This window comes from Dichotomopilus funicola (genome assembly GCF_033296635.1).
Source record: "Dichotomopilus funicola strain CBS 141.50 unplaced genomic scaffold C8A04scaffold_9, whole genome shotgun sequence".
Lineage (NCBI taxonomy): Eukaryota > Fungi > Ascomycota > Sordariomycetes > Sordariales > Chaetomiaceae > Dichotomopilus > Dichotomopilus funicola.
Genome location: NW_026944030.1, coordinates 90,458 through 115,658, shown reverse-complemented (window position 1 = coordinate 115,658; position 25,201 = coordinate 90,458). Strand labels below are relative to the sequence as shown.

General features: G+C 56.8%; 6 protein-coding genes across 6 annotated transcripts; 4 read left to right on the top strand and 2 right to left on the bottom strand.

Moving 5' to 3' along the window:
• C8A04DRAFT_9904 (uncharacterized protein) lies at positions 1-6,963 on the bottom strand (the record flags this gene model as incomplete). Its single annotated transcript, XM_062785677.1, has 9 exons — positions 1-341; positions 1,673-1,741; positions 1,826-2,811; positions 3,094-3,197; positions 3,302-3,462; positions 3,705-3,791; positions 3,894-5,081; positions 5,155-6,574; positions 6,637-6,963. 9 exons carry the CDS (start codon positions 6,961-6,963, stop codon positions 1-3), a joined length of 4,683 nt encoding a protein of 1,560 aa, XP_062639662.1.
• Positions 6,964-8,535: 1,572 nt separating this feature from the next.
• C8A04DRAFT_9907 (uncharacterized protein) lies at positions 8,536-9,335 on the top strand (the record flags this gene model as incomplete). The annotated part of the gene is made up of 4 exons (XM_062785679.1): positions 8,536-8,706; positions 8,908-8,998; positions 9,079-9,158; positions 9,240-9,335. 4 exons carry the CDS (start codon positions 8,536-8,538, stop codon positions 9,333-9,335), a joined length of 438 nt encoding a protein of 145 aa, XP_062639661.1.
• A 276-nt stretch (positions 9,336-9,611) lies between these two features.
• Positions 9,612-10,495, bottom strand: C8A04DRAFT_25796 (nucleotide hydrolase-domain-containing protein; the record flags this gene model as incomplete). Its single annotated transcript, XM_062779694.1, has 2 exons — positions 9,612-9,868; positions 9,958-10,495. The coding sequence occupies 2 exons, from the start codon at positions 10,493-10,495 to the stop codon at positions 9,612-9,614; spliced, it is 795 nt and encodes a 264-aa protein (XP_062639660.1).
• Positions 10,496-12,846: 2,351 nt separating this feature from the next.
• On the top strand, positions 12,847-14,946 carry C8A04DRAFT_35011 (uncharacterized protein; the record flags this gene model as incomplete). The annotated part of the gene is made up of 1 exon (XM_062783015.1): positions 12,847-14,946. One exon carries the CDS (start codon positions 12,847-12,849, stop codon positions 14,944-14,946), a length of 2,100 nt encoding a protein of 699 aa, XP_062639659.1.
• Positions 14,947-16,076: 1,130 nt separating this feature from the next.
• On the top strand, positions 16,077-19,419 carry C8A04DRAFT_35009 (kinase-like domain-containing protein; the record flags this gene model as incomplete). The annotated part of the gene is made up of 4 exons (XM_062783014.1): positions 16,077-16,744; positions 16,835-17,314; positions 18,323-18,392; positions 18,463-19,419. The coding sequence occupies 4 exons, from the start codon at positions 16,077-16,079 to the stop codon at positions 19,417-19,419; spliced, it is 2,175 nt and encodes a 724-aa protein (XP_062639658.1).
• A 1,763-nt stretch (positions 19,420-21,182) lies between these two features.
• C8A04DRAFT_35008 (SCA7, zinc-binding domain-containing protein) lies at positions 21,183-22,684 on the top strand (the record flags this gene model as incomplete). The annotated part of the gene is made up of 3 exons (XM_062783013.1): positions 21,183-21,207; positions 21,363-21,506; positions 21,579-22,684. 3 exons carry the CDS (start codon positions 21,183-21,185, stop codon positions 22,682-22,684), a joined length of 1,275 nt encoding a protein of 424 aa, XP_062639657.1.
• Positions 22,685-25,201: the final 2,517 nt, after the last annotated feature.

Below are 25,201 nucleotides of genomic sequence, written 5' to 3'. Positions count from 1 at the left end.
TCATTCCCCCTCCTCCCCCTCCTCCAACAACCCCGCCTCCTTCACCAACCCCCAAAAGCTCCCCTTCCTCCTAATCAACTCCGCCGGCGTATCAAACTCCACCACCTCCCCCTTATCCAGCACCACGACGCGGTCCGAGTCCATAATAGTGTTGATACGGTGGGCGACAGTGACGATGGTGCGGTTCTGGAACAAGGGGCCCCGCAGGGTGGTTTGCAGCATGGCGTCGGTTTGGACGTCTACCGCGGCGGTGGCTTCGTCGAGGACGAGGACGTTGGAGGGGGTGAGCATGGCGCGGGCGAGGGAGACGAGTTGGCGTTGGCCTTGGGAGAGGTTGGAGCCTGGTTTTTTTGCGGGTTAGTATTGGCTTTGGAGGGGGGAGGGTGTGTACGTAGATAGGGGATAATTCGTGGTCAACAGAGCAACGCGTGAGGGGTAAACAAGAAGATAGACTGAGGTAACGTCCAACACCATCTCGATCCCGCAGCTCGCCGGGCCAGGAAACGTCACACGCACACGCCCACACATGCGGGTTTAGTCAACCACTCAGTCAACCACTCAGTCAACCATCCCATCCTGTTGGGTAGATGAACGAGGGAGGATGCCACAAAACGAACCACTTGGTCCATCGTGGCGACCTTCTTGTACGATCTCCGACCCCTTTTCTCCCCGACAACTTCGTAAACAAGGGGCAATTGGGCGACCCAAAACCATTGGTAAGCGGGCAGGAGAGAGCAACAACACACAAAAATGACGCGTGTGTGCATGTGTGTGTGAGTGTGGTATGTTGAAGAAAAGGGGGGATATGAAACGTGACCGAGAAAACCGTTACGAAAAAAGCCACCCCCCGACGCACGCGATTTGTCCGATGTGGTAACTTAAAAGTGCCGCATCGGAGATCCTGCAGGGGCCTTTCCTGTGCATGGGTGTGTGCTGAGGAGGCCTAGACCGTTAAGGGCAGATAGAAAGAGAGAGAGTGTGTGTGTGTATGGTGTGAAGGCAAAGGCAAGGCAGGGTAGGACAGAAAACGGTGCCTTGGGCCGTTCACTCGAAAAAGACCGCGGCATAGTCATCCTGCCCAACCACCCACCCACCCACAGACACAGACAGACACACGAACACACCCTCGGCCTGCCCGCGTGAGTGCTACCTACGCAGCTCCGAAGACACCGCGGTATGCCATCTGTATCTGTGTGCCCGTATGCCATCCACTCGCTGACTGGCTCGATAACCCGAATTTAAATCCAAGGCAACGGTCGCCACAGAGGAAACTCGTATCCAGACCCATCGCTGATCGTCTTGGAGGTGGAGGTGGAGTTCGCGTCATGCAGCCACCCGTGTCGCGCCGCGATGCAGCCGAGCACAGGGTATAACTAGCACACATGCCGCGCCCTCATCACGTCTCATGATGACACGAGACGCGGGGTAAGGAGCATGATGGTTGGGTATATAGGTTTGGGAACGGGGGCAAGGGGGGACAAGGGGGGACAAAAATAAACAGGGAAGGGGCAAGAACTGGAAGGGAAGAGAAAAAGAAAGCCGACAAAACCCGCAAGTTACGAGATAAGGCGACAGAGACAAGAGGCAGGAAGCGAGAAACACCACGTGGGAAGGGGCGGGGGGTGATGGGAAATAGGGGAAGGAAGATAGATGGGATGCATGTGTCACGTACCTCCTTCATGGATCTTGGCCTCTAGCCCCCCGTCCATGGAAGCGACGTGGTCCTTGAGCCGGGCGTGGTCTGTGTGACAAAACGGATTAGTCTAAGACCAAAATTGAAACAAAACAAAAGGCATGTGAATGAACACTACGGGACTAAACATACCAAGAACACTCCACAGCTCCGTGTCGTCATGCACATGCCCCGGATCGAGATTGTCCCGAATGGTGCCCTCAAAGAGCGCGGCATCCTGCGGGATGATGGCCAGACGCCTACGCAGGTCCAGCAGGCCGACAGTCGACGTGTTGAGCCCGTCAAGACTGATATTGCCCGTGTCCGGCTCGATGATTCGGAACAGCGCGAGGGTCAGCGAGGACTTGCCGGCACCTGTGCGGCCGACAACGCCGATCTTCTCGTGCGACTTGATGTCCAAGCTAATATTCTTGAGCACGAGGTCGAGCCCCTCGCGGTAGCGGGTGCTGTAGTTGACAAACTCGATCTCGCCGCGCGACGGCCAGCTGACGGGGGGCCGGTTGCGGTGGATGATCTCGGGGGCCTCGCTGGGCAGGCGTGCGTACTCGAGCACACGCTCGACCGAGACGATGTTGGTCTCGACCTCGACGGTCTGGCGCACGATCCAGTTGAGCGACGTTGTGATCTGCAGGCCGTACGACATGGCCAGGCCGACCATGCCCGGGCCGAGTTTGGTACCCGTAGCCACGGCGATGACGGCAAAGCCCGCAGCGGCCAGGATGACCACGGCGCCGATGAACTCGAGCCGCACCGCCAGCCAGCGGTTGGCGCTGATGGACGGGAAGTAGGCCCGCAGGTTGGCGTCGACGCGCCACTCGTTCTCCAGCTCAAAGCGGTCCTGTTGCCGGTACGCGCGGATCGTCGAGATGCCACCCAGCGACTCCTGGAAGTGCGCGTAGATCGGGCTGCGGCTCACGCTGTCCAGCCGCTTGAGCTCCCGCGACGTGCGCAGGTAGTACCGCTGGATCCAAACGTACATTGCTCCGAGCGGGATAATCAGCGCAAGGAAGGGAGGGGTTGTGACCGAGATCACCACGAGTGTGAATCCCGATCGGGCCAAGTTGCTGAACAGCATGTTGAACGATCGGGCCAGCACCTCGTCGACGCGGTAGATGTCACTGCCAAGAGAGTCAGCATGCCACGAAGAACCGTAACCGTAAACACAAAACGGAGGGAACCCCGGGGAAAACAAAAGAAAAACAAAAACAAAACAGAAAGAAGGGCCGTTTCGTGACATCGAGGTACACCTCCCAACGCCCGTGACGACAACTCCCGCACTGTTGACACAAGTGTATCACACAACACTAGGCCCGTCCTACCCCCTTACGAGCCCAAGACCGCAAGAACTAAGAGAACCCGAGACCGAAAAGAGAAAAGAGGCAGTGCCACAGATAACGCACCTCGAGAACCGGTTGAGAATGCGACCAGCCGGTGTGACGTCGAAAAAGGACATGGGCGAGCGAAAGATGGCCGTCGCCATCCTCTCGTGTAACTTGCGCGACGCCTACACGCGGGAGTTCACACATTAGTCAGTTGCCTCTTTCTCCCTTTCTCCCCTTTTCGCCATCTTCTTCACCGTCTTATTCACCGTTCTTCGCCATCACATACCTCAATCGAGCAAAAGATCCAGAGAATGAGGGTCTGTACGACCGTCAGGGCCGCAGCGCCGATGCCGAACGCAAAGTACACGCCAATGTACTTGCCCACCTCGGGGTTACTGCCGGCCTCGGTGTTTCTGTCGGCCCAGTTTTTGAGCCAGACGCTGCCAGCTTTGCATCGGGTTAGCCTATGCCTATGCGGTCGCGGTCCATGCGTGTCACAAGGGAACCAAGGTCGGTGACCGAGGATGAGGCAAAAGGAGAAGACGAAAAAGAAGAAGAAGCGGTGAGCAAGCAGCAGGGCAGAAGAAGGCAACAAGACCGTGAGGCGACACGGCATGATGCTGCTGATGCTGATTGATGCCACTTCTACGGTGAAAGGTGAGAGTACGATGACGATGACGATAACTTACCAATCTGCGCCGACTGAGCAGCGACTAGGGTAAACAAATACGTCGCCACGGCCGCGAGGTTGTTCGCCTTGGCATACTCGCCGTAAACTAGGCAAAAAAGAGTCGTGTTAGCACGCACCCACCACAAACCAAAGCGGAGTAGGTATGACCCCTCTCTCGTATCAAAGTCACAAACTCTTCTCCACATACCTGACCACTTGACCTTGCCCTGCTCCAGGTGTTCCTTAGCCTGCCTAGTCTTGCTGGGGTTCTCCTCGTCGTGAAGCTTCCCCCGCGGGCCCTTGAAACTAGCAGCACTAGCCCGCCGAAGGGTAGCCATGCTCCCCGTCCGTGCCTTATCCCGCGCCTGGTACGACGAGCTCGCGGGACCCGGCTTGATCGCCTGAAGCGCACCCAACCCCTCCTGGGCCTCCTCCAGCTCTTCCTTGTCTTGGCTGCTACTGGCGGCCCCGATGACCGTCGACGTCTCACTCTCGCTGTCGTCTGGCGATGCGGTCGCCGTGTTGTTGCCTGACTCGTTCTGCCGCGACGTCTTGATCAGCTCGAAGACGGCGCCACGCATGGCCGTAAGCTGTCGGTACGTGCCCCGCTCGACAATCTCGCCGTCCTTAATCATGCAGATGTAGTCTGACTCGACGAGTACAGGGATCGAGTTAGTGGCTAGGATGCGGGTCTTGGTGTTGAGCAGACCCTTCGCGCCGAGAACGTTGTCGATGATGTGGCGGCCGACGTGCGAGTCGACAGCAGACAGGCAGTCATCCAAGAGATACACATCCGCGCGCGCGTAGACAGCCCGAGCGAGCGCAACACGAGCCTTCTGTCCACCGCTGAGCGAGATACCGCGTTCGCCCACGACCGTCTCGTCGCCATCGGGAAGCTGGGCAAAGTCGTCCAGCAGAGCGCAAGCCTTCACCGTCTTTTCGTAGAAGGTAGAATCGTACCGGTAACCAAACACGATATTCTCCCGGACCGTGGCGTTCATGATCCAGGGTGACTGGCTAACGTAGGCCACTGTTCCGTGGACTTGGACCTGGCCTTGCGTCTTCCACAGGTCGCCGAGAACACTCTGCAGAAGCGAGCTCTTGCCAGCACCCACACGGCCCACAACACAAGAGAGGTCGCCCTTGTGAGCGCTGAAGTTGATGTCCTTGAGGACCGTCTTATCTTCGTGGCGATTCCAAGAGAATGAAGCATCGCGGATCACGACGGACTCCTCGCCCATGATTTCGACGGCCGGCTTGGGGGTGATAGCCTCAGGCTGGAGCTCCTCCGCAGTGAGATACGACGTCAGACGTCCGACAGCAACACTAGCTTCGATGATGGACGTGATGACCATGGGAAGGACGGCGAGCGGGAAGGTAAGAAGGTTGAACAAGGCTGAGTATATCAGTTAGTACAAGTAGTAAAAGGCTTGCGGAGGAGGAAGGAAACGGGATCCCAGAAGACATACCCAGCGCAGGGAAGACAATCTCCGTCGTCAGAGGACGGCCATCGGTAAGCACGAACACGGTAAAAGTGCAGCAAGAGACAAGGAACGGGGTGCTGGACCACGTAAAGTTGGCAAAGGCCTGGCCAGCACCAATCTTGCGGAGGTTCTTCAGCTCCTGGTCGTTTCGGATGTAGTTAAGCTTGTTCATGAAGGCGGCGCCCCAGGCGTAGAGCTTGATGCTCTTCATGTTGTTGATGATCTCGGCCACCAAGCGGGTCCTCGCATCCTTGTTCTTCATCTGCTTCTTCTGCAGGTTCTTCATGATCCGGGCAATCATGCCGTTGATGGGGACCATGAAGATCATGACACCGATACCCGCCAACATGGACCATCCGACCAAGTCGTAGAGCGATGCCATGCAGATAATGATTTGGAATGGTGCCGACCACATTTGCTGGGCGAATTGCGTCAGGTCTTGAAGACGCTGAGCGTCAACCGCCATGTAGTTGACGATATCACCCGTGGTCTTGGACGACCGGCCCTCGTTCGACAGCTTCAGCGCCTTCTTGTAGATAGACGAGGTCAAGCCACCCTTGATCCGCATGCCGGTAACAAAAGCCAGCTGGAAGTACTGGTGGATCATAGTGGTCTGAAAGACCGCGACGGCGAACATGGCCAACGCAATGGCCGCACCCTGGATCACGGGCTGCGGTGTCTGGTCGGGGTAGTAGTATGACCCAATGAAAGAAATTAGGTACCTGAGGAGTTGCGGCTGGATGAATTGGGAGATGTCGTTCCCGACCTTGAAGATGGCCGCCAACATGTAAGGGGTACCGTAAGCACCGAAGAGCGCCATCCACAGCGAAGGGTTCTTTCGATGCTCTAGCTGGTACTGCCACTGCTTGTCAAACGCTTCGCCCGTCGACCTGGTTGTATCATTCTTGGACAGCCCCCAGAGGTCCTCCTCGGTCAAAAACGCCTTGTAGCCGTGTTTCATCATGGGAGTCATCCACGAGAAAGTGAGCAGCGAGAAGACGGTAGCGTACTCCACTGGGCACTCCTCCTCGTCGACAAGCGCCTCATACGTGCTGTTCTTCTTAGGCCACAACCACTCAAGCAAGAACTCGACCACGGAAAGCCCAAAACCGACAGCATATGTGACGAAATACGGCAGGCTCTTGGCGTAGATTTGCTGGGAGATCAACGACCGGAGCTTGACGGCAAGTGCGATCAGAAGCAATAGCCAGTAGAATAAGACGACGCCGTTCGCGTTTCGCAGTCGCGAGTGCTCGAGCCATTGGATTGTGAAGATGACGAAGAGGGAGACGATCGTAGCGGTGGTGGTGTAAACGCGGAAGTCGCCGTACCAGATATCCTTATACTTCGCGATCTGGAAGCCCAATTGCACCGCGACATCGGCAATGATCAAACCGAGAATCGTCTAATACGATGTCAGAACACAGACACAGAAACCCAACCAAAGTCCCAAAGTCGCAAACCCACCTGTTTTGTCCAGAAATGCCAATCCTTCGACACGGGCGTGGGCTGCTTGTGCTTCACTAACCACCACACGGCCATCGCGCCAACGACAATACCGAACGCGGCCACCGCCGATACCCACACGTCGATGAAGCACGGCGTGAAGTCATATCGAAACGGGCTCAACGGGCCCCATCCTTCTGCGTTCCCACACAGCGGCTGCTTGAAGACGCGCTCAGCGTCGAGATAGCCACTCCCTAACTCCGACACGGCATGGCGGTAACCGGTGAAAGACCCCGTCAATATCTTTTGCGCCCCCGGCAGGCCGTCGGCGTAATCGGCCAGCCCCATTGGCGCGGACATTATGGATTCAGATCAGCGTTCAGAGGCAACATGTCAGGGTAGAAAGTGTTGAATTGAGCTGTCGTTGTTGCCGTAAGCTTAGCTGTCGGAGGTTGGAGAGATGCGGCCGGCGGATTTGCAGCGGGCGAGATCGAGTATGACGTCCACCGCCGGGACAAAAGATCAGCGGGACAGGAGAGCAAAGTCACGCTGGATTAAAGCTCCGTGGTTGACTGCACAACGAAGCTATCGCATTGGGCCCCAGCAAATTCCTGCCACAGAAAAGGGGCAGCGAAGGTGGTGGTTATAAGATGGAAAGGTGCAGGAAAGCGATAAAAAAGATAGCCACAGGAAAAAAAGACGCCGGCCGCGTTCCACTGGACTCCAACGAGACGCGGCGCGGCTCCTCTTTGTCATGCCCTTCTGTGCTGCAGCGCAATTGTCAGCAATCCGGGGCGGTGGGCTTGTCTCGCCGGGGGACGGGATGGATTCCCCAACTGTCCTGCATGCAGCTCTAGCGGGGCGACCCCGCTGGAAGCCTAACAGGGAACCTGTTCAGTGGACGTGCCTCGCTGAAAGTCACCTCGCCCAGTTGCCAAGCGCCAGTACCTGACCTTCAGCCGCGAGAGCCGGCAGGGCTACCGAGCCACAGCTACCCCACCCGACCTCGGAGCTCGGGCACCCGACAACCGATCCCTGCAATCCTTCCAGATTGGAACTGGACCCCAAGAAAAGTGACGTTCACGGCGTCTGCCTCGTTCGATGCTTTGTAATAAGATGAAGTTTAAATTTTCTTCCCACCCTTTCGAAGTAAAAAAAACCGAAATACGAAAGGGGCTGCACGTGTATTACTAGCATTAATTAAACGAAGGGACCATTCGGAGCACCGGACTTTGTGGAAAAAGGGTGGAAAACTCTGCTCGGATCTCGGCGGAGTTAAAGTGTGCCTTTTGCACAGTATTGTAGTTATTACACATGGCAACATTCAAGGTGGTTGTCTCTTCCAACCAGAACCCAGACTGTCGTAATCAATAGACATCAGATCATGACACCTTGATAGGAGTTGCCCAGTGTTAGTTGACTCAAGTAATAGCCTCTCTCAAGCCCACTGTATACCTCATTCATGGTTTACTGTCTCTGCCTTTTGCCTGTCTTAAATCCGGCAGCAACAAATTAGCCCGCCAATTGCACGCCCACTCAATTCTCAAAACCCCACAAACGTAACAACCACACCAAAAGCCAAGAGCCATGACGTTGGGGCTCTAGCTTGCCCCTCCTGCGGCCCCCCAAACATTCGTGATGCCTTTGAAACGGCCAACATCCCCCAAGCCAAAATCAACACCCGCACCCCCCACCATCGCCAACAACTCTACCTCCGCAACCTTCACAACCCTCCTCATCTTCCTGCTCCTCCTCATCGCTCTCTTCCCAAGTCTCTTCCATCTCCTCTGGACCCTCCCCCTTAACTTGCTCTTTTCCTCTCCAACTCACAACCCAACTGACCACCATCAACACCATCACCATCACCACCAACACGAAGCAGACCTCAACACACCACCACTAACAACGATAACAACAACAATGTGGTCGCAAAAGCAGTTCACACTTCCCTCCCGCTCCCGTGGGTCCTATCTCATCACCGACACGGTGCTGAAGGAGTTGCCTGAGATTAAGTCCTACAAGGTGGGGCTGCTGCATCTGTTTATCCAGCACACGAGCTGTGCGTTGAGTTTGAATGAGAATTGGGATGAGGTGCGTTTTTTTTATTTCTCTCAGTTCTCTCGGATTCCACAGCTGGTTTAGTTGTATTTCCTGAATCTTTTCTTCGTATGGTTCCTCTGTGTTTTTTTAGACTGCACACATGTTGGCCTCTGAATAAAAACGATGTACAGAGAGGCTGCGGATCCCATGAAACCCACCCAGACTACTAACCGTGTATATGCCCATCTCCAGGACGTCAGGGCCGACATGAGCGACACCTTGGACAGGATTGTCCCCGAGGCCGGCCCGAAAGGCGAAGCTTTGTACAGGCACGATGCAGAGGGTGCGTTTCCCCTAGCTCTCGCTCCCGAAGGAGTGCACTTGCACAGTACGAGAATCTAGAGACTCTAACAAAACAGATAGGACCCGACGATCTGCCTGCCCACGTCAAGTCTGCGTTGATCGGGGCCAGTGTCACGATCCCTATCAAGGATGGGAAGTTGGTAAGTGATAAATTTTCGGGACCCCTTATTTCCCCCCATGAACCTCCAGGAGGGCTGAAACCATGGCTAACCAACCCATAGGCAACGGGAACCTGGCAAGGAATATGGTACCTCGAGTTCCGGGCCGCAAAGCACACACGCAAGATAGTTGCCACCATCCAAGGCGAGAAGGCATGAATAGTTTCAAAATATTGCGAACGCGTTCATATTTTCGGGTATAACTTCCCTCCCATCTGCCATCTAAATGACAAGCGTGTATGTGAAGCGCCGACCTTCTCTACCCATAGTTAGATCGCCGTTCCATTTTGGCTAATGATGATGATGATGACCCGGATCCTGACGCCGGACGCCTGCTAAATAATAAAAGAAAATCAGATCCTTTATTTCCTATCCCTTTTTCCTTCCTCCTTTCCCCCCGGGACGCGTCATTGTTAGAGATTTTCTTCCGTTGGATTAGTGCGTCCCGTTCTCGGTATTCATGTCGACGTCGTCGCCACCCGCTAGAACCTTGGTCTTGGGGACATAGTCGGTCGGGCCAGCACCGGGCGTCATGGCGACCACCTCACCATCCTCGTTGACAAACTCAAAGTTGTATCGGCTCAGCAGGTGGGGGATGGCGGACAGTTGGGGGCCATAGCGCTGGGTGTTTTCGTAGAGCTCGAAGAGCGGGACTGCGAGCAGTTTCATGTTTTTGGGGACACTCAGCACCTCTGGAGGACGAAATCCGGCGGTTAGTCAAGCCCGGCAATAAAACAAACGGTTGCCAAGTAGCGGAAGGGCCTATGGGGAAAAGGCGTACTTGAGTGAGGCAGCTGGATAAAGTACAACTTCTTGCACTCCTTGGGCCGGGTGATATGCGCCGGCACAAACGGGTACATGAACGTCTCAAAGTTCGGTCGCCACCACTGCGCCAAGCAATCGCCGACCTCCCAGTCCGCCGCCTTATTGCCCTCGCCCAGGCTGCCCACGGGCGCCAGGCGCTCGTCCAAACGCGTCTTGAACCCTTCAATCTCCTCGTCTTCCGGGCGCAAGTAATCGCCGGGCAATTTGAAGAAGGCATTGGCGATCTGCAGCATCAAGATGTGCGGATGGTTGTGCTCGTGGCAGACGAGGATGCCCTCGCAGGTGCGCCGCATGCCGTGCGCGTCGTAGTGCTCCTCGAGACGCTTCAGGCGGGCCAAAACGCTGGGGTCCTCCTCGGGTTGGGTCTCCTTGACGCCGAAGGTGTAGTTGGAGAGAGGGAAGAGGCGGATGGTCTGGGGCTGGTTGGCGTTGAAGTCGAGCGGAATGACGGGCGCCTGAGCGCTCTGTAGCGCTGTTGGGGCGATGGTGGACATGGTGGATGAGAGAAAGGGTAAAGGAGGCTGTGTTATTATTTGGGTTAGGTGATGAATCTGGTGGTAAGGTTGGAAGAAGGGAGGTGAAGAAGCGACAAAACGATCGGGGCCGCGGTGAAGTTGATTTCGTCGAATACCAATGTGTGTCGTCGGAGGCCGTGATGGGTGGCACGTGGTTTGTTCAATACACTAATAACCACAAGATGTTTCGTCGCATCCATGGAAAGGCGAAATGGGACGGTGGATTCCCCATACGGGCGAGAAGTTGGAGAATCGATTGGCAAAATGACCAGAACAGGAAGGCGGTCAATCCGCACGTGGGTTTAATGGGTCAGGCACCCCCAAACTCGGCACTCGCTTTGCTCACACTTCGCAGGAGACTTATGACGGGAGGTTCGGCTCAGACTTTGAGCCGAGAATGGGTTCAAATCTTTTGACTTTTTCAAAAAGAATCAATTCCAGTTCAACATGCTTGACGACGGCTTCAAGCGGCCCGGGCTTGCCGGGCGACTGACACGACCGGATGTCTCGCAGTCGTGCCAAGGTTGCTCTGAGAATTGGAGGTTTTCTCCCCACATAAGCCGGAGACAAATAGTCGCCGCATTAATCTTTGATTAAGTGAGGGGACTCGTTCGGTGGTGCTTTAAAACATGAATTATGAGAAGTGGTCAACCAATTCGCGATACGGTATACATGGATGTCACTATTGGCTCCCACACAGCTCAGGGCTGCCCACTTTATTTGACCGTTGCGGCTCAGACAAGTGCCGGGCCGATATCGTGCGAACGGGTTACTCTGTAGAGTAATCGGCAGGTAATCGGGCTTCGGGATTCATCTTGAGATCTCGGATGTCCCCCAGGGTCCGGAGATGACCAAGAGTGGCCATTGGTACAGACTGCAGAGTTGATAACACCAGGTCCCTATCTCGTTATCGCGATCGAGAAGCCGGGTATCTTTGGAAATGTACCCCCACCAACCCCGCGGCATCTAATTACTGTAGGAAATCCCAGCAAAGCCTCGCCCGTTAACGTAAACAATAGCATACCCAGGCCTCCTCTTCCCCCTCACTCCTCTCCCTCCCCTTGTCATAGGATGTGCGAGGGAAAGGCACAGCAAGGCTGCCCTGCGATAATTTAGATTACGGCTACACAAGATACGATCACGAGTCGAACTTCTGGAAGCATCGGGTGAAGCAATTGGTGATTGTGTACCGTCCGAGATGACTCGGCCTCAGCCACAAAGTCGTGCAAGTTGCGCCAGTAATAAGAGTCGTATCCATGATGACGGTCCGATGCAGCTCGTGACAAACCCCGCCCAGTACCGCATGCACCCCTCACCCGTGACTCTCTCGTGAGCAAGCGGAGTTGCGGCCGGCTAGGTCTTGTCGTGACCTATCCTGCGGACTCGACCATGCACTACCAGAGGTCAAACCTCGTGCTCCTCCCGGGTACTAACCCGAGCGATGAGGTGCGTATTGTGAGGCTTCGATGGCCTGCAGCGTGCCCCTGTCGGGCTGGCCGCCAATAATGCGCTGAAGCAGCCCTCTCGCAGGGCTCGCTTAGCCTGACCGGAAGCCGACTCCATCTATCGAGCTGCAATGGTTGTTGATTGCGTGCAGAAGGATGAAAGCGTCGTCGGAAGCTGCATCACAAATTGGGCGAGTCTATTCGTACGTTACTATGTAAAGAGCACCAACGGGGGCGAAGGCGGGCAAGCTTGCGATGCAAGGAAGCGGGCCCTCCCACGATGGCTCGAGGCCCCTATGGCCTCGTTGCACCGGCACGGCCAACGACCGATGTCCTTTGGAACCTGGAACCCAGCTCGCCCAGGTCTGCCAGGGCGGAGGCTCTGGACAAAGAGTCCAGGCGGTCGAATAGGGCGGGACGTGCAGGTTCTGGAACCCCCAAGCCATGCAGCGGGGTCCCCTCGTTGACGTTACCATGCCTCACCACCAGAGGGACACCCACTGACCTAATGACAAGCCCCCCCATGAAAGTTTCCCCCCGGAACCTCCACCCACAAAACGGGCCTCGAGCCCTTCCGTCCATTCGTTTTGTCATTGCCCTTTCCGGTCTTTCCCGTGATTTTGTCCCCCTCCTCCCATCAGGCCTTTTCTTTCTTTCTTTTTCCCCGGCAAACACACGGCGAAACCTTCCTTACGCAGTAATACGCGGCGTATCAGGCACGCGGGATCTTCGAGGGCACCGAAACGCGCGAATCATGGTTTGCAGCCTGCAGATCGCCAATCAATTGAGTCACGCGCATCGCTAAACAATCGCGGGGTTGTCCCGGGCTCTGGTGCATCGCTTGCAGCCGCCCTATGCGCCTTGCCCGCCTTGCCTATGCCCGCCATGGACGACGCTGCCCGCCTCGTGTTGGAGCTGCGAGATCGGCTGGCCGAGCTCGATGGGAAGGTGGCCGCCTACCAGCGGGATATGCTCGCCGAGTTCCACCGTCATATGGACGAGTGTCTGAGGAAATACCCGGACGACGTCTCGAGCGAAGTATCACGCACCGTTACCGCTTCGGTATTCGCGGGGGATTACCCGTCACTAAGCCCCTCGCATCTTCGCGACGCTTCTAGACCACCACTGACACTGACAACACGACCGCCGGTCTCTCCGGCCATCGTCAACTCATCAACAAGCCGCGGCACCTGGGGCAGTCCCGGTGGCCGCAAATCCCCCCCACCTATTCTCCGCCACACGTCGGGAACCCCGATGGAAGGCTCACGCAGTCCCCATGCCAGAGAGAAAGAATTCCAGGGCTTATTTACACCGACCTACCTCCCACTGCTCGAGAACGACAGTCGCCGGTCATCTCTCCATTCGCCCCCGATGTCGCCGCCCCCGACGTCCGAAGGCTCGCCGCTGCCGCTGTCGACCGACAACGTGGACAAAGTAAACAAGGCATTGGCAGCCGCCCAAGACCCGAAGCCGCCGGCTCTCACGACCAACTTTGATAACAGGCCGGTGCCGCTGCGCAGGCTGACGGACCGGTCCGAGGCGTCCTCGTCGCTCGAGTCCTACGGCAGCGAGTCCAATATTACGACGACGAGCAAAGGTCGCCGGCGGAGCGCATTGCGGCGGTCGTCTAGCTCGAACAAGGACAGTCCGCGACGCGTGCGCTTCGAGTTTGAGGGCGAGGAGATTTTTCCGGCGTCGTCGTCTCCCCGGACACCGACGGCGATGACGTTCACCGACGAGAGTGGGGCCGCCGAGGCGCAGGCTCCCACTGCGACTGCGACTGCTGCTGCTACCGCTGAGGCTGAGGCGGAGTCACTGGAATTTGCCACCGAACAGGATAACGTTGACAGGGTGCAGGGGAATGGTGATGATGAGTCAATCACATACTCGGGGACTTCTTTGTTGGATGTCGAAGGAGAGGAGGACGCGTTTCCAAAACCAAAAAAGGTTTCTTCGACACAGGCACTACAGGCACTAACCCGGAGCCCGCTAGAGGAGGGCACAACTTGGAGGGTCGTCAATCCAGATCCTGAAGAGGTTCCCCCCAGCAGCATGAACGGCGAGAAAGTTCCAGAACGCCCAAAGGGCCTGACGACGAGAAACGATTCGCAGGCGACGATCCGGCCGAATGGGAATGGGTATAAGGTTGTCGATCAGGATACTAGGGTATACGTCGATGAAGTAGTGCAAGACGTTGACGATGACAGCGATAGCGAGGAAGGGGATGAAGATGAAGAGGAGGATGAGGAGGACTCAGCATCTGAGGACGAGTTTTTGTCTATCCCTATCCGACGCAAACCAACATCACCACCATCAGATCCCGGCGCTCTGCCAGCTCGGCCACCAAATTTGACGCGCCCAACGCTGAAAGCAGCCGAACCAGCACAGCCCCAGCAATCGGAGTCGGCCAGCCTAGACAATAGCGTAGACGACGACCCGTTTTTTGAGTTCGATGATGAAGTCGGCGGACCTTCCAGTTCCTCCCCGCAAAAACACCAAAAATATCTCCCCGACCCCGACTCATCCGACGAAGACCCAACCCCAGGCCGCCTCCGCAAAGCCGCGCGCGAAGAGCAGCAACGGTTACAGCAGCAACAAGCAGGCGGCGATACCGTTTCCTCCCCGTCCGGCCCTACAACCACCAACGCCAAAGCCAACACCAATGCCACCCCCATGTCCCCTTCCTCCGCCCTCTTTGACCACAGCATCGGCTCCTATATGGGCCGCTCCGTAACCATCGCCCCGATCAAGGACGCCAAGCTGTACGATGAAATCGCCGAGATGCGGGACGTGCGGTTTTCGGTCGGCAGTCTGAAGGATGTGACGGGGATTGAGGCTGCCGCGATGGGGAGTTATCGCGCTTCGGCGCCGAGTTTGGCGAGGGATAGTGGGTTTACGCCGAGGAGCTTTTCGGAGCGGTTGGTGTTAGAGGATGAGATGGAGAGGAGGCGGGTTGCGGGGGAAGGGGGGGATGACGAGTTTTAGGGGGTTGATTCGGTTTGGTGGACTGGTTGGTGATAGTGAGTGTGTTGTTTGTTTGGTGTGTTTGTTGGTGTGGGTTGGTGATTGCATTACATCAGGACATGGTAATATGGGAGGTCCAGGGGTCGGAAATACCATCAAGTAGATTTTACGGGTGTGTGCTATATATGTATTAGAGACTGGGCTGGGCTGGGCTGGGCTAGATTTTGCATCGCGACACTATTGTGGGTAGTGTTGTCATCGGCATGATGGGGACTGTCTCAAGTGAAACGGGAATTCGGGGGAGATGGAGTTTTGGGTTAAATGTTTAAGGATGAGGTGCATTCGGCATTTAGGACATGTTCTTCGTTAGTGAGGTCCGTAATTACGATGGGCTTCCCTGATAATCAATGGATCGTGTCCTGATTTGTTTTTGCGTGCTCGTACATATTTATCAATCGAAGTGAAAATGAGGACGAGTTCGAGCTTTGATTTCGAGTTCCAGAATCTCGTCATCAACCGCTCAACGTCACCCCCAATAGTTACTTGGTTTCCCCCTGATGCAAGGGAACCGGCCTGAATCCCAGTTGATCGGCAGCGGGGCTCTCTGCAGCTGTTTTAGGCCTGTCGACTCTCTCTCAGTGTGATGTGAAACAGCCAATGAGCGCACAAGCAACCGTGTCAAACATGCTCGGGGGTTTGTCCTCCGAAAGCGACGGGACAGAACAACGGGACTTGGTCCCGAAGAAAACACCACGTACGCCAATCCGATTGCGATTGAGATTATTATCTGCCTTGTTGCTTGGGGCTCAGATTTTGATTGATAATTCCATGCCCAGACCTCGTGTCGCTGGATTGCGCCTAGTATCCGACGACGCTTGATGCAATACGCCGAAACGACCTCATCTGGTAATCTGGTAATATTACCGGTACCAATCAAGGACTCAACTTCAACATCGAGCTTTGAATTCCATCTGCGTTGCGACAACTTCCTTCGTTCGGCCAACAGCATGACCATCGACGTTGCGTCTAGTTAGCCGCCGCAAACGAGCCTGCGAGACCTCGATCGGTGTGGCCTCGTGCCCCCGACGGACACTATCTGTTCGATATCCAGAAACCCGACCCGAATCGAAAGCCATACCACAGTACAAAGGATGCATCTCCAACCCCCCACCCTCTCCTCCCTCCTCTACCCCTTATTCCTCACCACCCTCCTCCCCCCAACAACAGCCTACACCCCCCTCTCCCCCTCCCTCCTCCAATCCCTCCCCACCCCCTCCGACACCGACTACAACATCACCTCCGGCACGCTCCTCTCCCCCCTCCTCATCCCCCGGGTCCCGGGCACACCGGGCCAAACCGCCGCCCAGTCCCAACTCGCCTCTTTCTTCCGCACCCACCTACCCACATGGGACCTCTCCTGGCAGAACTCCACATCCACCACGCCCGCGACAGGAGACAGGCAGATACCCTTTGCGAATCTGGTGCTAAGGCGCGAACCGCCGTGGACGAAGGCGAGGGGCGTGGGCGCGGCGTCGTATCTGACGCTGGTCGCGCATTATGATAGTAAGATTGAGCCTGAGGGGTTTGTGGGTGCTACGGATAGTGCGGCGCCGTGTGCGGTTTTGATGGATGTGGCTAGGGCGGTGGAGGGGTATTTGGCGAGGATGTGGGCGGAGGGTGATGGGAAGGGGAAAGGGAAAGGGAAGGGGGAAGGGGCTGGGGTTGATGGGGAGAGTGTGGAGGGAGTGCAGATTTTGTTGTTGGATGGGGAGGAGGCGTTTGTTGCTTGGACGGATGAGGATAGTTTGTATGGGTCGAGGTGAGTTTCTTCTCTCCTAGGGGATGGGGTGACGGGGAAAGGCCTGGGGTAGAAATAGATACAAGACCGGGCTTGACTAACGCGGTGTAGGGCTCTCGCGGCAGAATGGGAATCCACGGTACACCCAGCTCGCTCAACCTTCCGGAACCCCATGCAACAAATCAGCCTCTTCGTCCTGCTCGACCTCCTCGGTTCCGCTAACCCCGTCATTCCCTCCTACTTCCAAAACACCCACTGGGCCTACCAGCGGATGGCCGCCATCGAGGGCCGACTCCGGCAGTTCGAGCTTCTCGAGAGCAAGCCGGGGCCTAGCGCCCCCTTCTTGCCCGAGAGCGGCAAGATGGCGACGCAGTTCAATGGGCGCGGGTTTGTTGGCGACGACCACGTGCCGTTTATGCTGCGCGGCGCCCCCGTGCTGCATCTGATTCCCACGCCGTTTCCTAAAGTGTGGCATACTATGGACGATGATGGGGAGCATTTGGATATTGCGACGGTCAAGGACTGGGCGAGGATTGTGACGGCGTTTACGCTGGAGTGGATGGATGTGCAGAAACATGAGCCTGGGGGGGAGTGAGGTTGTATTGAACCACAAATGACGAATTACGAAGTATTTTGAGGCGGCCATGCATTCATTGTGGTTCTGTCCATCCCTTCGCGACTTAGGCGAGAGAGCAGGCCGTCATAGTCCCTACCACCTCACTTCTGAGGGCAACGGGACTCAGCAAACTGCACAAGATGGTTTCGAGAGCATCGATGTCGAAAAGTGCGACAAATAACTGGGGACTCGGCCTGGGTTTTATAGATATGAGGTGGGCCTGGTGATATTTTAGTTTTATGGCTTCGCAGCCTTGACACCTTTTGCACTGCATCAGAGTTTGTAGGCGATTGGGAGTGTTCTGTCATTCTGTCAAGTCAGGCTTGGATCACCTGGTCCTCAACATTGGCCGGCTCAGGGCTTTTCAAGTGAACCACTTGTGGTGGTCAAGTATATCGGTCTTGCCCTGGCATGGAAGCCTTAACTTCATGGATGTATGAGTCAGTGAGTCTACCACACCTGCACAGTACGAGGACTCGGGTTTCACCCCACCGAATTACAGTATGAAATTCTATTTGCACGGCTTTCACACGGTGCACCCACCATACACTGGCGGGGGCGGGGCTGCCCCGAGCGGTCAGCGCGTCAGGTCTCGGCCTTCCCTGGCACCCAACAGTGTTTCGGTGTTTCGGTTGGCATTGAAACATCTCAGCCATCTTCATCTGACAAGACAAAACCCCCAGGCACCAACCGTCTTGGGCATCGCGCTTGATTCTTTCGCCCCATTGCAATTCCTCTGCGCTCTTCGTGTCAATCGACGATAGGATACCCCGCAACCGCCTCGCTCCCTCCAACTTAAGATTCCGAGATCGAGAAACCCCGGGCCCAGCAATCCATCGATCGTCATCGAGCGACTTCCGGAACTGTCTATCGCGGAATATAGGAATATAGTTGCTTGGTAGTCAAACGGTTGCGACATCGCGATCTAGACTTCCACCTTTTATTGCTCAGTAGCACGGAAAGTCGGCTCCCATACATTGCAGAATGGACGGCAAAAGGCACGCTGCGTCATTCCAGCAGCTTGAAAAGCTGGGCGAGGGAACATATGCTACTGTGAGTTTGGAACTCCAAGCGTCTGGCGCTTTTTCACCATGCTCTAGCCCACTACTGACGTTCTGCCTAGGTTTTCAAAGGGAGGAATCGCCAAACGGGTGAGCTGGTCGCGCTCAAGGAGATCCATCTTGACTCGGAGGAAGGGACGCCTAGTACCGCCATCCGTGAGATTTCTCTTATGAAGGAACTCAAGCACGAGAACATCGTAGCTCTCCACGATGTTATTCACACCGAGAACAAGCTGATGCTCGTGTTCGAGTATATGGACGGCGATCTCAAGAAGTACATGGACACCCAGGGTGACAGGGGTGCCCTCAAGCCCCCCGTCATAAAGTCCTTCATGTATCAACTGCTGAAGGGCATCGACTTTTGCCACAAGAACCGAGTCCTCCACCGCGATCTGAAACCCCAGAACCTGCTTATCAACGGCAAAGGGCAGCTCAAGTTGGGCGACTTTGGTCTTGCGCGGGCGTTTGGCATACCGGTCAACACCTTCTCGAACGAGGTCGTCACCCTTTGGTACCGGGCTCCCGACGTGCTCCTCGGCAGCCGCACCTACAATACCAGCATCGATATCTGGTCCGCTGGCTGCATCATGGCCGAGATGTTCTCCGGTCGCCCCTTGTTCCCAGGCACCACCAACGAGGACCAAATCATCCGCATCTTCCGCATCATGGGAACCCCGAGTGAGCGCACATGGCCCGGCTTGTCGCAGTTTCCCGAGTACAAGACCACCTGGCAGATGTACGCAACCCAGCCGCTCAGCAGCATTCTGCCCCAGATCGACCCGGTGGGGATCGACCTCCTCCAGCGCATGCTACAACTCCGCCCTGAGCTGCGCATTTCCGCCGCCGAAGCCCTGACTCACCAGTGGTTCAACGACCTCCTGGTCGGGCAACGTTCGCAGCAACCCCAGGCGCAACCGCAACCGCAGCAGCAGCAACATCTCCAGGCGCAGCAAATGATGCACCCGCATGGTGGTTACCAGCAGACCGTCCCAAGCCAAGGGAATTATGGCGGCTACTAGTTCCAGCAACCGACGCCAGCCTGGGGCGGTTATGTACAACAGCCCCAGCAACCACAACAGCCCCAGCAAACACCGCAACCAGGACCACTCCAACAGCAACAACCGCATACCAGCCAATTTCAACAGCCACAGCTGCCTATACACCCACGCGGGGCTTCACAATACAACGTACAGCTTCCAGGACCAGCCCCCATTGCCCAAGGATCTCGATCAGCCCCGTTGCTAGCGGGTCTTCATTCTAGTCATACTCCTTTTCCCGGCGTTCCCCAGCCGGGTGGGGAACCTTTCCTCCAGCAGCTCCCCAGCGGTTTTGATTTCCCTCTTCCTACTAATTATGGGTATTTCCCCTACCAACAACCCCCCCTGGAGAGTGACAGCTACAGTAACACTGCTGGCTACGGTCATGTGTCAGCCTTGCCCCATTCAAGCCGTTCCCAGCCAATCATGCACCCGTCAGGCCTTCACCAGCCGGGCATTCACCCACCAGCCCCTCCTCCGCAAGGCCTTCACCCGTCAGGTGTTCCCCAGCCAGGTCTTCATCCGCCAGCCCCTGTCCCGCCAGGCGTTAATCCGCCAGATGCCCCCCAGCCAGGCGTTCAACCACCAGTCATTAACCCGCCAGCCGTTCGGCCGGAACTAACGACCGCCAAAATGCCGCTGAATCTTTTGCTTCAGCCCTGGTCACCCCCCAGCGACTACCGTGGTGGCGGGACTATTGTTTGGGTTCCGGGCCGGGGCCAGAGCCGTGGTCGTGGTCGTGGTCGTGGTCATGGCTGCGGCCGTGGCAACAACGCTGGGACTAGTAATGACAATGCTGGGACCAGTAATGACAACACCCGGTAACGGCAGGATTATGCAAGTTCCTTCGTAAGCAGTGGGAGGGGATCGTGTGCGTTATATCAGGTCGTGTCTTTTATCTTCATTGAGTGAGTTTCCGGAAATGGGTAATGGGATTCGGGTGGTAGGTGCGGGGAGTTCGGGTGTCATGGATAGAAGTGCGGTTTCTTTTCCTTTTGTGTAGCGTAGAGGGGGTGTCCTATATCATTGACATGAATGTCAGAACACAGGGGGAGGGTTGTAATGAAAAGACGGTCGGCAATGGATGGTCAGCGAAATGTATTTGAAAGAGGGTACCCGGTATAGGAATTGTTTTACATGATAGTTCTTGAAAAGAATCACGACTCGTGAGCCATAATTAATACTTCGGGGATGATTGTGCACATGTGGAATGTTGGATGTGTCGTACATTATATCGCATACATGCATAAACGCCCTTCTTCACTCTAACGAGATCCCCGAACCTAAGCTCTCCACGTGACCCACTTCCGCGGTCTGAGGTTGTTTCCCTGAGCGCGGAATCCCTGCTGCAGCCTTGGCTTCATTCGTTTAACTACCTTCAACGTCGAACTCCAATCCTTCCCAAAACGAACAAACAACGACCGACGATTAACGACCGGAACCGGTATCGCATATCGCCACCTTCGACTGACCGATCGCTTGCACGAAAAAGTGTCGGAAGAAGAAAACGAAACGAACGACCGGAAAAAATATCGGAACGGCGACGATTTGTAACTGTGGTGCATCGGAAATGGGCAATACCCATTTCCCACCACCATAGGTTGTCATCCCCGACTGCGCCTTTCTAGGGCTGTTAGCCACGGCTTTTTTTCTGCGGTGTACGGATTGAGGCCACGAACGACAGCGCGAGCGAGCGACTCAAAAAGCGATTTTGATCGCGGCAATCACGCCCGCGCTATTCTGAGATGGCGACGATGGATTCCACCAAGGGTATGTCTATAGCAAGGGCAGAGTGATGGCGCGATAGTCGCAGCACACGCGCGTCTTTCCCCTCGTCTTGGTTCCCCTGATTGAGCGAGGAGAACGCAGACTATGATTATCGTGTCTGCTTATATTGACGATACTGACTAATTCACCCCGCACAGATGACGAGGCTACCATCAAGGTCGCGTCGACCAAGAAATCTGTCACTCCGTCGCGGCCCGCTCGGTTTGGTAAGATCAAGCTGAAGAAGGCGCCACCGAAACAGATTAAGCCAGGGAATTGGAAGGAAGGGAATATTATTGAAGGTGCGCAGTCGCGATTTGAGACCTGCATTGGTAGGATGTCTGAGGACGGGTACTAACCTATACACGGCGCAGAAGACAAGAAAAAAGCCAAAGACAACGCCATCATCGCCTCATCACCCAGCCCCGTCACCGTCCAACTCGACGATGCCTCGCGCGAAAACTTCAACACCGGGCGCCCGCTCGAGGATCTGCTCGACATGTTTCAGTGTAAGCACTGTAAGAAAGTCATTACGCGGTCTGCCGGTACCGAGCACGTCGCGCGATGCCTCAAGATTAAGAAGGAAAAGGCTCAGCGCAAGAAGGAAGCTCGGGAGGCCCGCGAGCGGTTGAAGGAGGCGGCCCGGGAGGAAGAAGCGCGCAAGGCTGAGGGGGATGGGGCGGGGCGGGACGATGATAGTGACGATGACGACGACGATGGCAAGGATGGGAATGGGGGCAAAACGGCTGGCAAGGCGAAGAAAACGAGTGTTGCGGGCAAGAAGAGGAAGGCGGACGGCGACCTGGAGAAGGGCAAGGCGAAGAAGAAGAAGGACGAGCCCAAGCCGAAGGCCGCCAAGCCCAAGGGTCCCGTTGACGTGGAGCGGCAGTGTGGTGTGCTGCTTGCCAATGGCCAACCGTGCGCGCGGTCTCTCACCTGTAAGAGCCACAGCATGAGCGCCAAGCGGGCTGTACCGGGCCGGTCTTTACCATACGACATGCTGCTCGCGGCATACCAGAAGAAGAACCAGGCCAAGCAGCAGAAGGCCGCTATTGACGCCAATGCGCCCCTTGAGGACGAAGACGAGGCGAACCAGGGCGCGGTCGACAGCGACGAGGAAGCGGCCGCGGTTATGAGCGCGCTGGCCAACTGGAACCCCCAGCCGGTCGTCCCGCAGCCCGTGTTCGCGCCGACCAAGCGACAGTACCAACTGGCGCGTCTCCACGAGCAACTACAAACGGCCACTAACGGCGGTCGTGTCAATATCTTCCAGGTGGTTGGCTTCGGCGCCCAGCGGCTTCCGGACGGCCATCCGGGACTGTACGAGCAAGAGGATGCGTCGGGTGAGCCGGATCCGGCCGTTCTAGGCAGCGCAGCAGGAGGTGGAGGAGGAGGAGACTTCTCACGACGGTCGTCCAGTTTCAGTCTTGCGGGCGCGGGCGCGCCGCAGCGGCGGCCGTCAGTCACAGGACGAGCGTAGAGTGCTCGGTCTTTTAGTGTGCCGACGGCCCCCGCGTACCGGCGGCGCCAATCGATCGGCTCGGCCGAGGATATTCTAGACATCGTGGGCATACACGGTACTGCTGCCGCTGCCCAGGAGTATGACAACCGCCTGAAAATGCGGGTAGAAGAATATCAACAACGCCATGCGGCCATGCAGGAAGCGCTGAGGAAACGGTTCGTGCAATATCAGAAGCAACAGGCTCGTCTGGCTCAGCAGCAGCAGCAGCAGCGTAGGCGGGAGGCGGCCGAGAGACAGCGACAGGCTGAAGCAGAGCTGCAGCGTCAGCGGCAGCGGCAACAGCAGCAAGCCCGACCGCAGAAGGGGAGAAAGAAGCAGCCGACGCAAGAGCCTGCGGAAGAGCCGGAACAGGAACAGAGGCAGACGAAGTCGAAGCAGCAGCGCAACACCGCACAACAAGCCGTCAGCCCAGAGCAGCAGTACCAAGAATTGCAGCCCCAACAAGGGAGCCAGGCTTTGTCAACGCAAGCGTTACGGGAACATGCCTACCACCAGCGGATGTTAGCTCGCGCCCAGAATCAGATTGCGGCTGTCCAAGCGGGCCACGCCGGCCACGTCAACCACCCGGCGCATCTGGGTCTCGCCGGGCACGCGGGTCACATGGGCCAGGCGCAGAACCAGATTGCCGCGATGCGATGGATGCAGCAGAACCTGCTGGCTGGAGAAGCGCTGCGACGGCTGCGACAGCAACAACAAGCTCGAAATCGTGGGGGATCCGACGCTGGGAACGGCTATGTCGTCGACAGCAATGCCGACATCAACACCGACACTGCCGCGTACTCCCGCGCCGTCGCTCGCTCCCAGGCTGAAGCCCTCGCCCGGGCTCAGGCACATGCGGGAGCACAACTACAAGCCCAGGCACAGGTCCAGGGACAGGCACAACCGAACTCCCCAACACACCAAGCACGAGCACTTGCACGAGCACAAGCGCACGCGCGAGCACTTCGGACCCTACGGATTCAACAGGCCGCACAGCAGAACTCGCCAACACACCAAGCACGAACACTTGCACGAGCACAGGCGCACGCGCGAGCACTCCAGGCCCTACATGCCCAACAGCGTGACTCGTCGTCGCAGCTCACTGCTCCTCCCTATCCCACGGGCCCCATGAACGCGGCCCTGGCTACCGCCGTGGCGATCGCGGGCCCGCATAACCTGCGGCCGGTGGTCTCCCCGGCGCTGATGCCGATGTCCCTAGCAGCAACAGCAGGGGCAGGGGAAGCCAGGAGGAATAGCCTGGTCGGCATGGCTAATATGGCCAGGGGGTCTACCTCTGCCGCTGATGTTTCCGCTACCACGACGTCGAATATGGGTCCCCCTGCGATGGCCAACCGAGCGGTGATGACCCCGATGGGGCCGAGGATTGTGACGGCCGAGGCTTGGGCGAGAGCCGGGAACAGATTCGGCGTGAATGTGGGGCCGGGAATCCCGCAGTTCTATGCCAACACGGGCGCGAGCATGAGGGAGTGGCAGAGGCAGCAGCACCTCCAGCAAATCCAGCAGAGGCAGCAACAGGGTCTTACGAGCTCCGGGTTGGATGATCATGCGGATTCAGGGTATGGGGGGTCGATGTCCGTGGCCGGGGGGGTAGTCGACGAGTCCACGGCCCCAATAGGCACGCCGTCGATGGAGCCGAGATCCATGTCCATACCGGCATCGATGCCCTCGCCACGGGCTACTCTTGGACAGGCTCAAGGGGGTGGGGTTAGGGTTGCTGGTGAAGGCACGAACACGCGCCTATCGGCATCGCCCATGGTATCCGGATCCCGTCCGATACTTTTACCACGGACCCAGCAAGCGCCCGCGTCTCCGAGGGTATCTGCTTCAGTAGTGCCTACATCAGAGGTACCCGCACTAGAGGGACACGCATCAGAGGTGCTTACATCAGCGGTGCCTGCATCAGCGGTGCCTGCACCAAAACTGGCATCCACAACACCAGAACAGGTGCCTCCCGGATATGCACCTACCACAACCGCCGAATCGCAGAATCCATTCGCACCGCTTCCTCCCGCAACCGAAAACACCATCGTCGTCCAAACAACACAAACACGAACCAACGATACCCCCGCAAAAACACCCTCATCGCCCGCGGTACAATCGATCTCGCCTCACCCAGCCAGTCTACCGCCAAAGCCCCCGCCGGTCGTGGCCGCAGCTGAACCATCGGCCGCACCGACGTTGTTGTTTCCTTCGTTGTCGAGTCCTTCTCCGCAGGAGGGATCGGGGCTATAGGGTTCTGATCCTGCTCCGGGTGGGATGGTGCATGGGATAGGGCTGGGTCTGTGGGGGTGAGGCTGGATGATGGGGTATGATTTGTGGTTGTGGGGGGTAGCAGGCACATAGGAAGTAGAATCCCGCGTTATTACTTACGCCTAGCCTACTCTGGGGGTGTTGATATTCGTGGGAGGTTTGATATCCGTGGTCAGGGAGCAGGTATCACTTATCAAGTCAGGGGGTTTATCAGAGGGGACAGGA